Source organism: Ambystoma mexicanum, chromosome 9 (genome assembly GCF_040938575.1).
Source record: "Ambystoma mexicanum isolate Mex_15411 chromosome 9, UKY_AmexF1_1, whole genome shotgun sequence".
Lineage (NCBI taxonomy): Eukaryota > Metazoa > Chordata > Amphibia > Caudata > Ambystomatidae > Ambystoma > Ambystoma mexicanum.
In genome coordinates this window covers 585,743,692-585,758,617 of record NC_090931.1, presented here as the reverse complement: position 1 = coordinate 585,758,617, position 14,926 = coordinate 585,743,692, and the positions used below count along the sequence as shown (strand labels likewise).

Below are 14,926 nucleotides of genomic sequence, written 5' to 3'. Positions count from 1 at the left end.
AAGGAACATTATCTTATGACTACCATGGACAGCCTTATACAGGTCTATAGACCATACTTTAGCATTAAAAGCAATTGACTGCATATATCGAAACGTCTCTGCATCTTACTATCAATTTGTCGAAATGTTAAAATAACTCTTGGGATTTGTACTAAACAACAATATCTTTATGTTAATGACATGTATCAGCATATAAAATGTGTAGCTATGGGCACATGTTGTGCGCCATCTATGGCAAATCTATGGGCGTATTTGAAATGAAACATTCATATTTACACCCCATATTGTCTAGAAATATACACTGGCAAAGTTACAATGATGATATTTTTATCATATGGAACGGCAATGAGGAAGAATGATGTAATTACTGTGAATATCTGAACCTAAACACTTTTGGGTTACAATTCACATTGGAAAAAAATAACATAGAGGTAACTTCCTGGACCTTTGCATATACATAGAAAATAGGTACATACAAACAAGGACCTTTCGTAAGAAAGCAGAGGTCAATGCAACACTGCACGCAGACAGCTGCCACTTGAGAAGCACTATTAAAAATATCCCATAAGCTGAATTCACCAGAGCAAGGAGAAATTGCAGCAAAGAAAAGATGTATGACCCAGAATGTAAGATCATCGAAGATAGGTTTCTGACACGAGGGTATCCAAAAAATTGCATCACAAAATCCAAGGAGAAGGTCAACACTAAAAACTGCACAGAATGTCTGTCCCCTAGACACAAGAACCCCAAATCTGATGGTGACAGAGTGAGAGTGATCACTCAATGTTCCGAAAACAATAAAACGGTCCGTAACATCTTTCAAAAACACGGGCATCTATTGCAATTGGATCCAGACCTAAGGGATTATATCTCTGAAAGACCAACCATAACATACACAAAGGCCCCAAACATGGGAACCAGGCTAAGTCCCTATTTCTATGGACACAACCAGACACAAGCACAGACACCTGACACAAGCAACAAACCAGCCTACTAACTGGCACCCCAATCAAGGGATTCTATAACTGCAGCAACTGCAGTATGTGTAAGCATACCTTGAATAACATCCAAACCTACGTTACTACCAATGGCAAATTGAACAGTACAAGCCTGAGCATGAAACCTAAAAAACCTCACCACAATAAATCGAAAAATGGTATGGGCTGCAGAGGGGATCCTACTACATCCTAAAGAGAAGACCGTATTCTGAGAGACAATTGGCCATAATCAAGATCTCCATAAGGGATGGGGGCGCATTTGCATTCTTGCTGCTCAGCGAGAGCAATACTTTGTTTAGCTAAACATGCACTGACAAAGTATGATTAATATGTTATAATGATTTAGAACTTGTAAAAAACACTTGATGTAAATATTAGTATGAAAGGATCAAAGATGCGCCTTCATTTACATTTTATTCGCTTCTTATTTATTTCTCTTCAACATGTATACTTGGATTCAACTAATACGTTTCTCAATTTTTCATATTGAATAACACAATATTCAGTATCCATTGTTAGGTGCAATAAAAGAATAATTATGTTAATTGAAAACCGCGGTAGTATTTGGTTCAATCTCCAAACAGAAGCTCTTTAAACTGAGGCGACATTAGCAAAACGTTGAAGTGTAGCAGCAACACTCCTGCGCTGATGACATCATCACGCTCCTGCGTGCGACGCCGTCAATGGGGAATGAATATAAAATCTCACTTTCAGGATGGCGGCCAAAGTGCAACAACGTGGAACGCCCCCATCCTGAAAGAATCCATGGAAACATCCGATCTTCATCTAAATAAGGTAAGCCTAAGCAGGCATGCTCCTCTAGCGGAAAAAGATTTATGCTGCTAAGGAATACATGTAATTCCAGGACTGTCTGAGTTTGGCCTAAAGATTATTTTCTTTTGGCCCTACTTTATACAGATGCACCCAAATGAAGAACAAACATTAGAATAAAAAAGAAACAAGAAGAAGAAATGTATTGCACTGGAACTGCAATGTTCATAGAAAACAGGTAACTGATGGCCACATTCCCCTTACTGAATGAATTTAAATCCCAGGATTGGAGGCTTTTTTTACTTACAATGTCCAATGATCGCATCATAGGCCAGAACTAAAACTCATGAATAACCACGAAGCGGACACCTTAAAATATGAGATAACTGTGTATAAGTTATATGTGATGCAATTGTCAGGTAATGGAGACAGTCATTTCTTTTATGACAATTGTAAATTGCTATTAGACAAATAAGGGAACCAAAGGATTCTATAGATATACCTATACAGGACATATGAGAACACGTGGCAGGGTCAAGGATACAATAAAACCACCTTTATGATCTTTAATTACTATCAGGCTAAATAAGGATGTGACAAGCCCAATATGGTAACTTAGGACCTGCTGTCAGACAACCAATGGCCTTAAAAAAAGCTTATTTTAAATTCACACACACTACCTAGAAAATCAAGATTGATATAAAGACAGCAAGGAATTCTAATGTCAATAAAGTCTGATTGAAACAACTGACCTAGCACATTAGGTAAGAGACTTTATCGACAATTTAAATGGGAAATAGTATATTGCAAACCAGAAAAACCATCTAGGAACTAACATATTTATGTTTTGCTATCCCTTCCTTCCTCCGCCTACTACTAACCACTGTAGAACTCAATGTTGGTGCCACAATTGTGAATGAATAGAGATGTGTGTATAGCTAAACTGTACATTTGTACTGTGATGGAACAGTATTGAATACAATTATATGCAAAGATATTACCCAGTAAAAGGTCACGTTTGAATGAACACTGAGCAATTGTGAAGCTCAAAAAATGTATATGTTAGAACTCAATGAGAGTATATGTACGAGACACACTATGCTCATCTTACGCTTAGTCGTATTCTGCACTTCTGTTATTTTGCTACATACTACTATTCTTCAATAAAATACTTTCAAACTACATAAAAAGGAGTCAGAGCATATATAACTGAGTGCTACATTGCATAGTAGACATATGCTAGCGGCAATATTGATCAGATTTTATTTTTTCGGATGGGAGCAGGCATTCTGCCACTCACTGAACTTGAACTGTGATGAGCCTAAATATATGTTATTCGAATTAGTTTTTATTCCTGCTGGCACCTGATTGATGATGCATTTTTCCTCTTCTGGGCAAAATGCATCAGCTATGCACAATTTTTCCGATGGCTCAGATATGTGTTAGTGGTGAATCCTGGGTTACAACTGAGCACGCCATTTTATAATGGACTAACAAAGGTCTTTGTTGCCACAGAAGAAACATAATCCTGGTTGCCCCAGTGGAGCTTGGAGTATTGGGTGATTTCAGGAGATTCTATTTAGAACTGCTTCTAAAACATACAGCTGGTTAACCAATATATTTGGGACAATTTACATTGAAACACGCGATACTTTGCACGGCTTTAAAAAATATATATCTGTTGTGTGGGGAAAAGAAAGCCTTGCTTTCCAGAGGGGTGGCGTGCTCATATGAAGCCAGTCCGTTTGTTTTTTCAAGTACTGGAATCATAATGGTAAAGGGCAGGTGTCTGCAGCCTGTGGAACTCCAAATGTTTTGTACTACAACTCCCACAATCACTCACCATTGACTATGCTAGCTGTGGTTGGTGGGAGATGTAACCCAGAACACCTGGAGGGCCAAAAGATGCAGACCACTGGTATAGGCAAAACTACTTTTGCAAGAATCCCTGAGATCAAACCATTGCATAACTATCCCGTTCTTGCAATGTGTAACCACTGAGGAGATCCTTTGTTTCCTGTAACCAATCTAACCGCTGATTGATAAAATATAGGTATGTCTTGAACTTTTTTAATAGTTTGGTATTAAAGTGTTTGTAAAGGTTTAAAAAAGATTGCTTAAATGAGAGATGTAATGGCATGTCTTTGGGTTCAAGTATCCTGCGATGTCACTTCGTGTGATGTCACTGGTGGGGTCAAGGGTTGCACGATGTCCCTTCCACCAATCCCTTTGATACAGTAACGTCACAATCATTTATGTAAATCAGTTATAATGGCTAATTTGCCATTGCTTCTGCTTTGCAGGCTCCTTATTTTCTTGCCAGGAAAGAGCAAACAAAGTGATTCGATAACATTTTATTCCAAAGCAAGATGCATGTGTTTTTGTGTTTAAGCTTCGTTCCTCACCCACATGTGTTGGTCGTTATCTAATCATGCTTCCCTGCTGTGCCCACTTCCTAAATGTCATTATATTTTGTTTGCCACAGAATCGTCATGACATGGTGCTGGTGGAACCCCTCAACCGGTTGCTGCAGGATAAGTGGGACCGATTTGTCAAGCGCATCTTCTACTTCAACTTCCTAGTGTACATCGCATACATGATTGTTTTCACCATCGCTGCCTACTATAGGCCTGTGGATGGAAAAGTAGGTCTGCTTCATCTCTAACAACCTTATAGAAAACTTGAATCTTTTCAAAATTGCTCACATATGTGATTATATGTGATCCCAATGTGTCGTGTATCACCTTGTCTCTTACAAATTATATTGCTCACGTAAACCCGCACTATTTGTTGATTGTATGTTTTTTTTATCTTGAGAGAGATAATAAGGATCAATAATTTGAGTTAAAAATACAATTTACAGACTATGGGGCTGATTCATGGAATTATTTGCGCCGAAAAACGTGGATTTGTGCGCCATTCTGCCTGCAAATCCCTATTTAACAAATGGGGATTTGCAGGCAGAATGGCGCACAAATCCCAGTTTTTCGGTGCAAATAATTCCATGAATCAGCCCCTATATCAGGGAGTTTCTTTTTTCATTTTTTACCACTCACAATAGGTAGCGACTATTCACAAGAATGAAGGCTAACTATTCAGAATCGCTACCATTATCCAGGATGAATGCCAAACAGCGCAGCATCTCTACTACATAGCAGGACTCGGCTAAACAGTGCAGAATCTCTACTGTATTCGTGAGGAAGGATAGCTCAGGGGCAACACGTTTGTCTTGGAAGCAAGACAATGCAGTGCAGCACAGGTTCGAATCCCAATCACGGGCTTAGAAGGCACGCTCTGGTATTTGGTGGGTTGTAAAAGAACAATTATAATTATATAAATTATAATTATATAGCAGGACTAGGGTAAACAGTGCAAAATCTTACAAGTTACCAGAACAGTAGTGAAGAATCGTATTAACTTGGACAAAGGCAGACATACACACAAACAATATCCACCTTTGAGGCACAGGTGTAGTACATCACAGAGGGTAACTAGTACTCTGCTGTATCCCATGATGCAGTGTAAATAGTGCACATACAAATATAGTTCAGAAGCTTTACTATTTACAAGTTTCACGGCTAAATAGTACTTAATCTAACTAGTTAGCAGGACAAAGGCATGGGCACAATCCACTGTCACAAATATCAGTGCGGGTAGACCACTAACTAGGGTGGTAAGGCAGAAGTAGAAAAGGCCTATTACATTAATTGCACTGCAAACGATAACCAGTGCACTTTCCCTATCTTTTACCTGCTTGAAGGTTAATAGTGCACATTTTCGACTGTTTAACAGGAAAAAGGGGAAATAGTGCATATTTTTACTGTTCACCTGGACGCCATGAAAGCAGCCCAGGGGTGTGTTAGAGGGGTACTAGTGTGCAGTACCCATTGTCTGACTAATGTTGGCATTGTCCCGTGTATAGTAAATTAGGCATGCTGTGAGGTGCTGTTCATTTTTGACCTTCTAAGTAGTAGTGGTACAGTCTCATGAATTGTCCAGGCCTGGTATTAAGTGCTGGAGTTGTACCTCAAGACAAATGCTTGTCTTAATCTGGTGGTGCCTTGGTATATTCCTAAAATACATTTCACCTAGCGAGTCAACCAAACAAACGGCCCATCACTAGAAACCCCTAATCCCACAGTAAAGGGGGTTGACAAAATTACAGTTTCCCTTGGTAAAGTGTAGCATAACTGCGCTATTTACAAGGATAATGGGCCCTGCTGACTGCTCCACACCTTGGACTATTTTATGGCTGCTTCCATGTCCTCCTGGTAAATAGTAGAGAATTAGTGCTAGTTACCCTTTGTCTTGGTAAATACAGATTCTGCACTATTTAGCCTTTCTTCATATCACAAGACGCTTCGAAGTCCATGTCGCTCGTTTTCAAGAATTGAGTCTGTAGGCAGAGCTCAATGCTCACTTTCAAGAGCAGATTAGTCTGCAGGCGGAGCTTCATGCTCGCTTTCAATAGCAGATTAGCCTGCAGGCAGAGCTCCATGCTCACTTTCAAGAGAAGATTAGTCTGCAGGCGAAGCTTCATGCTCGCTTTCAAGAGCAGATTAGTCTGCAGGCCAAGCTTCCTTTCTGCTTTCAATAGTGGGTCCGTCTGTAGGCAGAGCTTCATGCTTGATTTCAAGAGCAGGTCATTCTGCAGGCAGAGCTCCAGGCTCGCTTTCAAGAGCTTGCCAGTCTGTAGGGGAGCTACATGCTTGCTTTCAATGGCAAATCAATCTGCATTTGGAGCTCCGTGCTTGCTTTCAAGAGCAGGTCAGTCTGCAGGTGGAGTTCCATGCTCGCTTTCAAGAACAGGTCAGTCTGCAGGTGGAGCTCCATGCTCGCTTTCAAGAGCAGGTCAGTCTGCAGGTGGAGGTCCATGCTCGCTTTCAAGAGCAGGTCAGTTTGCAGGTGGAGCTCCATGCTTGCTTTCAAGAGCAAATCATTCTGCAGGCAGATCTTCTTGCACGCTTTCAAGAGCTTGGCAGTCTGTAGGGGAGCTCCATGCTCGCTTTCAAGATCAGATCAGTCTGCAGGTGAAGCTCCATGCTCGCTTTCAAGATCAGATCAGTCTGCAGGTGGAGCTCCATGCTCGCCTTCTAGAGCAGTTCAGTCTGCAGGTGGTGCTCCATGCCTGCTTTCAAGAGCAGGTCAGTCTGCAGGTGGAGCTCCATGCTCGCTTTCAAGAGCATGTCAGTCTGCAGGTGGAGGTCCATGCTCGCTTTCAAGAGCAGGTCAGTTTGCAGGTGGAGCTCCATGCTTGCTTTCAAGAGCAAATCATTCTGCAGGCAGATCTTCCTGCTCGCTTTCAAGAGCTTGGCAGTCTGTAGGGGAGCTCCATGCTCGCTTTCAAGATCAGATCAGTCTGCAGGTGGAGCTCCATGCTCGCTTTCAAGATCAGATCAGTCTGCAGGTGGAGCTCCATGCTCGCTTTCTAGAGCAGTTCAGTCTGCAGGTGGTGCTCCATGCCTGCTTTCAAGAGCAGGTCAGTCTGCAGGTGGAGCTCCATGCTCGCTTTCAAGAGCACGTCAGTCTGCAGGTGGAGGTCCATGCTCGCTTTCAAGAGCAGGTCAGTTTGCAGGTGGAGCTCCATGCTTGCTTTCAAGAGCAAATCATTCTGCAGGCAGATCTTCCTGCTCGCTTTCAAGAGCTTGGCAGTCTGTAGGGGAGCTCCATGCTCGCTTTCAAGATCAGATCAGTCTGCAGGTGAAGCTCCATGCTCGCTTTCAAGATCAGATCAGTCTGCAGGTGGAGCTCCATGCTCGCTTTCTAGAGCAGTTCATTCTGCAGGTGGTGCTCCATGCCTGCTTTCAAGAGCAGGTCAGTCTGCAGGTGTAGCTCCATGCTCGCTTTCTAGAGCAGGTCAATTGTAGCCACATCAGCATAACCTAGGCAGGCAAGGAGTAGAGGTGCAGGGGGACCCGTCACTGTTCCTGATGACCCGCCCAAAAATGCAGTGCTACTGCTCTCTTTTCTCCTCTCTGTACCCATTTCTCTTCGCTGCCCATCATTCTCTGACCGTCCTTTCATTTCATACCATTCATGACTCTCTTCTGCCTCTTTTTTCCCTCCATTGTTCCACATTACTCTCTCTTGTACCCCTGTCCCCGGTCCTTATTCCCTTTCCCTTATTCCTCTCCCCTATTCATCATTCCGTCACCCATTTCATGCCCCTTGTCCCTAATGTCACTCCCCTGCCCCTCATTCCTAACCCTCCTTGCTCCTCCTTCCTAACCCTGCCCATCATTCATCTCTCCAGCTCCTCATTCCCTGCCCATTATTTTTCCTCTGTGCTCCCTCATTAATCGCCCCTCTCTCCTGACCCTCATTTTCTGCCCATCAGCCTTTCCTCGGCTTCTTGCTCCCTGCTCATTCGTCTCACCTGCCTCTTAGTTCTATGTGCTGAGCCTCATTCCTCTCCCATATACCTCATTCCATTATCTTTATTCTTCACCCCTGCTCATCATTCCTCCCTCCCGCTCTTCATTCCCTCCCATTATCCCTCTATACTGCTCCTCATTCCACTACCCTGCTCCTCATTCCCTGTCTGTTATTCCTCTCAGCTGTCCATTGTTACTCTTCCTTACCCCTCAATCCCCGACCCTTATTCTTCTCCACTGCTTCTCATTCAGTACCCAACATTCCTCTCCCCTGTTCCTCATCCCATTTCTGGCATTACTCAACCACGTGCATCATTCCAATCCACTAGCAATCCTTCCACCATCCCCAGCCCCTCACACGTTTGCCCTGTGACTCATTCCATGCCTGTCAATACCTGCTTTTCATTCCTTGCAGTCTTTCCACTCCCTTGCCCCTCATTCCCCCACTGCACCCTTCATTTCCCATCATTCTGCGCCCGCGCCCCTCATTTCGCACTAGCTATTCAGCTAGTGACACAGATTCAGCTCCCCTGCCCCCATGCCCACCTAGTCATTCTTCTCCCCTGGCATTAACCCCCCTCCATCCTCTCATTCTCTACCCATCAGCCTTTACCCGAGCTCTTATTCTCCACCCCTCGTTCCTCTTGCTGCCTCTTATTTCTCTCTAGAGGGCCTAATTGCTCACTCCTATCACTCATACCCCGCTTCATCACTCCCCCTTGCCCATCAAAGCACTCTCCTGCTCCTCCTTCACTGCTTGTTATTCGGCTCCCCTGCCCATGATTCCTCTCGCCTGCTCCTCTCAACTTTACCCTGCTCCTCATTCCCTGCCCCTCATTCTACTCACATTCCTCATTCCTCTCCTCTGCTTCTCATTCTGTCAGTCTGATCCCCGGCCCCTCAGCTTGGTGCTCTCCTATGCCCCTCATGATTCTCCCATGTCTGTTGTTCCGCTCCCAGGCTCCTCATAACTTTACCCTGCTCCTCATCCTCTGCCCGTCATTCTTCTCCCATGATGCTGTCTGTCATTAGTTTCTCCTGCCGTTTGTCCCCAGCTGGTCATTCTTCTACCGTGTCCTGCATTTTTCTCATTCACCGCCCACCAGTCTTTCCCCTTCCCCACAATTTCTCTCCACTTGAACCCATTCCTCTCTCCTATCCCTCCTTCCCTGCTCCCCATTCCTCCCACTCTCCCATGAAACCTTTCACCCGTTCCGAATTTCCTACCTATTATTCCTCCTTCCCTGTCTGTTGTTCTTTCCCCCTGCTCATTCCCCAACTCTGCTTCACTGTCACTGTCTGTGATTCCTCACCCTCATTGCCCCAACCATACTCACCATCCCCTGCCCCTTATTGCTCTACCCTGCCCTCATTTAGTGTCAGTTATTCCTCTCCCCTGCCACTGTCTGTCCTGTCACCTGCCCTTCATCCCCTACGAGTCATACTTCTTCACTGACCCATATACATCTAACCTACTCCACTTTCACTGTCCTGATTCTTCTTCCCTGCAAGTCATTCCACTCCAGGGACCATTATTTATCTCCCCTGGCCCTCATTCCCTACAGTGACCATCATTCCATGCCCTTAGTTTCTTTCCACTGCTCTGCATTCACTGTCTGTCACTGATCTTCCCTGGCCCGGTCCCTCACTCCTCTCCACTGGTTAATTTGATTTTACCGAATCACAAAACAATGAACGACGTTTTAACGAACCAAAAATGTCCCCCATCCCTGGTTTTTCACTCTTTTCCCCCACCCTCAAAACTACTATTCCCATTCCCAAATGCATATATACAGTTTTTTTAAATGAGTTTGTTAAAAATTGCATCCGTTGTTTTGAATTTGACAAAATCAGTGCATACCCTCTCCACTGCCCTCATCCCTACACCAATCTACTCATCTGCCCCTGATTCCGCTCCAGTGCACTTCATTGAACTCGCCCACCAACATTCCTCTCTCATGACACGCATGGGCAGAGGCAATTCCTTTTACTTTGTGGCACAAGCCAGGTCTCTGTTATAGCACTCAGCAGGGGCTCTAAAAGCCAAGGGTGTGACAACAGGAGCCTGCCAAATTTCTCACGTCACATGGGCCACTGCAAAGAATAATTAACGTGGCAGCAACAGCAAATTTAAAGAGGCAAAACTTCTGTCCAGGTGATATCAATGTACCCCGCCCCCACCACTATGAATAACCCAAAGGCTTAACTGGTGGGCCCAGCTTTTAGGTGGCCCATGCACCCAATGATTAGCCTCACTTTGTGAAAGTAAATAGCCACTGAATTGGGATGCAAAGGAAAGCCTAATGGCTTTTCTGCCTTCTGAGTTCAGATGAAGAGGTTTGGCGCAGGGATAGGTAGCACAATGGGTTGAATGGCCCGGCTCACTACCAGCTTTTAAAATTGTCATTCACCACCCCACAAAACATTTACGCTAGCTCTGCCGCCCCTGCTTCCACGTATTGCTCTCCCATGCCCCTCATTCCTCTCAACTGCCCTCATTTCTCACCAGTCTGCTCTTCATCATTCATCATCCGCCCCTCATTCCTCTTAATTTGTAATGCGACACTGCCTGTGATAACAACCAAAGTACCGTACACGGATTTCTCTCTTCATTCACGGCCCAGCCATAGCTGTCGCTCATTTCTTGCCTGAAGACTCGACCACGAAGTGACTCGTGCGTGCCTCCTACGTCTCGACCGCGACTGGTCATGTGATGGACGTGAGCCAACCACCCTCCCCTGACGGAAGATAAGGTCCCGTGACTTTGCACTCTAGAAAATGAAAACTTACTTGACCGCTACCATTGAACCTGTAAGCGGAAATTACTAATTCCTTGTTGTATTTACTGGTTGCCCCCAGTGCTCCGCGCCCACTTATTTCAACCCCCAATGTAGTCCCAACTTTACTTTGCACGAATACAGTACTGAATAACCAGTTTCCTTTTTTAGTCATGATAAATTAATGTCTCTTATTAGATGGCCTGTCAGTCATACTTTTGCTATTTACAAATATTTTCTCCCTAAGGATCCGCTAATAATAATATTTAAGGTGCAGCAATGTTGGTAATCTTTTCTTTTATTATTTGGCCAGAAATTGAATTGCTTTTCATTTCTGTGTTACACCAACCATTCTGTTGCGTCACTCATACTTGCGAACATGACCATTCCATTCTGTAGGTGCTTATCTAGTCCTTGCTGTGTAACATATTTGTTATCAATTTTAACAAAAGTCATATTTTCCATGCGTGTTTCCCAACACTTTTTCATAATACATATTTATTTCTTATAAATTTATTAAAATAACGTTTACTTTTTTTTGGACAATGAATTTTCAATGTCAACAAGCACTAGGGCGCATTAACAAGCTGTGCACTACCCCCGCCCGCCCCCACCCATTCAAATTAAAGAAAACACTAAATATTTGCTAATTGACATTTTTTGTGTTATCGGCCCTTTATTTGTTCAGCCCTGATAAATTCGAAACTGTCAATAGGCATTATTTATGCTCCAGGAAACAATCTCCAAATACTCAAAACACCATGTTGTGGCCTTAAGGGACGACAGGACGCTGTAGTGAGTTCTACCCGACTTTATTAAATGACAACTGGTATGGACTCTTATATGTCCAAGTTCAAATCAAGCACGTACTTACAAGTTCAGTTAAGTTCAGGACCTCCCCAGTTGAATCACTGTGGGAAGTGTGTGCACTATGGTGGCACGCTGTAAGCTTCTAGGGCCCCCATGTAGCCTCCTGTGGCTGTGGTGTTACACCCTAGAAGCTGTGTCATACGGCTGCTGCAAGTCTCACTTTCTTGGCTCCTCATCAGGAGCAGCGCTGTGGTGCGACCGCTTCATCTGGTGGGCTGCCAGCTCTGAAGCGGGAAACGTTTTCCCGCGGAGCGTGGGCTCGCGAGATCACTTTATGTGCGATCTCGCGAGAACACGCTCCCACGATCATGTGATATCCCCACACACCTCCTTTGCTGGGAAAAAGGACGGGTGGTCATTCCATGACGAAGTCTGCAAACCTGCTGGGTTTTCTTCTCTCTCTCTAAGGTCTGCTTAGATCTGTATATGGGACAGGATTGCTGGAGTACTCTTGGGGAGATGCGGGTGATTCGAGTTCTCCTTCCCTTGTTCTTCGCTGTGACTCCCTAGGTGTATTTGGAGAGTTGGGGCTTGAGGACTCGTTGCCGTGGTGTGGCTCCAAGTCACCTCTCTCCGAGCGGCGAGGGTTTTCGGATGTCCCCTGGCGGTCTTGATCTTCTCCGGTATCCCAGTGTGGTTGTTCCATGTCTTCCTTCCTGCAGTACATGGCCACTCTCTCTAGATTCCATTTCCTTCTGTCGCTGGTGCAAATGTGGTTTGACCCTCTCTCCATGACTTCTATGGGACTGCTGTACTTGGAGCCGGTCGAAGTGTCTTTGTGGGGGAGGCGTATTTTCACCAGGTCACCTCTGTTAACTGCTGTGTGTCGAGCGGCTCGACGCAGGTCCCCTTGGGCCTTCATGGCTTCTTTGTTGCGCTGCATGCGAAACGCTACGTCGTCCATGTTCACGTCTTCGTCAGCCCTCACTTGATGGAGCCAGGGTGGTACCAGTGAGGATGCTGCCCTTCTCCCCCTCAGCAGATGGAATGGGGAGACACCAGTGACGGCGTTGGGGGTGAGGCGGTGGGGCGCTACAGCTTCCTTGACTGTCTTGTATGGGTCTAAGCCCGAGGCATGAGCCAGTTGTAGTGCCCCTTTGATGAAGCGGTTTGCTCGCTCAACCAGGCCATTGGCCTGTGGGTGGTATAGGCTTGCTCTCCGCTGTCGAATGTTGTTGAGCTTGAGAAATTTCTCCATTTCTCGGGAGACTAGCTGGACTCCGTTGTCTGTGACGAGTTCTTCTGGCAGACCTTCCCGCTGAAATACGCCGGTGAGTGCTTCAATGACTGTGCTTGTGGTGATGTCTGAAGTGAAGTCAGCTTCCACCCATTTGGAGAAGTAGTCGACCATGACTATCCCGTATTTGTGCTCTGGGGGCATGTTGTCCAGGGGCCCAATGAAATCCAAAGCTAGTTTTTGCCACACCCCTTTGGGGACTTCGGTGGGCAGCACGGGGGCTTGCCTCACGGCTAGGCGCTTGTCACTGTTGGTGCACTCATGGCACCTTTCGACCATTTGTCTTATGTCCTGGTCCATGCCTGGCCACCAGTAGGCGTCGCGTATCCTGCGTCAGGTCATGTTGCCTCCCAGGTGGCCTGAGTGTGCCCTGCACATTATCACTTTGTGGATGCCGCTGGGCGGGATGATTTGATCGCCTCTGAGGATGAGACCGTTCATGGTGGTGATTTCCTCGTTCACTTTCCAGTAGGGACGAAGGCCTTCGGGGATTGCTCTCTCGTTGGGCCATCCTTCGCGAACCCAGGTACTAAAGTGCCGTAAGGCATCGTCCTGTTCGAACTCCTCCTGCCAGTGGCGCTCACTCAGGTCCATGTACTCGCCATTCCTTAAGTCACTGATGGAGGCTACGACACACTCATCTTCCAGGAATGTGGTACCAGGGGCGCTTTGCTTCAGGAGTCTGGACATGCAGTCCGCTTGTGCGTTTTTCCAACCCGCAATGTGCGCTATCTCAGATGTGTATTTTTGAAGCTTTGCGGCGATCCTGGCCAGCCTCGGGGTGGCCGTCTTGGTGCCGCCCGGGCTCAACATGTGGATGAGGGGCTTGAGGTCGGTGATCAGCTTGAATCTCGTCCCCCATACGTACGATCTGAAGTAGTCGACGGCCCATGCACACGCCAACATTTCCTTCTCAACCGTGGAGTCATTCTTCTCCGATGATGATAGCGCTTTGGATGCAAACGCCACAATATTCTCAGTGTCTCCCTTCTTCTGGGTCAGGGTGGCCCCCAGGCCATACGCGCTGGCGTCTGTGGTAATGCAGGTGTCCAATTCAGGGTTGTATGGTTTCAGGCACGGCGCATGTAGAATTCTCTTTTTGATTTCGCAGAACGCTTCGTTCTGTTTCGGGCCCCAAGAGTAGGCTGCCCCCTTCTTCAGAAGCTCCCTCATGGGAGGCGTGGTCTCGGATAATCTGGGGACGAATTTGGCATAGTACTCCGCTAGCCCCAGGAATGAGCGTAGCTCCTCTTTGGACATCGGAGCCGGGGCTTTTGTTATGGCCTGCATGAGGTCCTTCTTGGGACTGACGCCGTCACTTGAGATGCAGTACCCAAGGTATTCTACCTTGTTCACTCCGAAGACGCATTTTTCATGGCGTAGGTGAATGCCCTCTTCTTGAAGCCTGCTCAAAACTGTCCTCAGTGCCTTGTCATGGGTCTCGTTGTCTTTGGCATACACGAGGATATCATCTTGAAAGAAAGAAACATTTTTGAGTCCTTTGAGTAAGGAGTTCATCATCCTCTGAAATGCGGATGCTGTCGACGACAACCGAAATGGCATGCAGGTATATAGAAAGGTGCCGAAAGAAGTGATGAACGCTGTAAGGGGCCGAGAGGCTTTGTGCAGGGGAATCTGGTGATAAGCATCACGCATGTCCAGCTTAGAGAAGGTTGCCACCTCTTTCATCATGAGGACGATTTCGTTGATGCTGGGGAGTGGAAAGCTATCTGTGATTACCTCTAGATTGAGGCTTCTTAGGTCGATGCAGATCCTAAGGTCGTTGCTGGATTTCTTTTTGACCAAAACTACTGGACTCAGCCACTCTGAGGATTCCACGGTCTCGATGGTTCCTTCTTCGACCATCTTCCGAAGGTAGGCATCCAATGCGGGTCTCGC

At 45.8% G+C, this 14,926-nt stretch overlaps 1 protein-coding gene across 2 annotated transcripts in view; it reads left to right on the top strand.

Moving 5' to 3' along the window:
• Window positions 1-14,926, top strand: part of TRPV1 (transient receptor potential cation channel subfamily V member 1) — a 434,265-nt gene that overhangs the window by 290,233 nt on the left and 129,106 nt on the right. For both annotated transcript variants that reach the window (XM_069615193.1, XM_069615194.1), the window contains exon 8: window positions 4,255-4,413. In XM_069615193.1, the coding sequence (XP_069471294.1) occupies window positions 4,255-4,413 (159 nt within the window). The remainder of the gene's footprint in view (window positions 1-4,254; window positions 4,414-14,926) is intronic.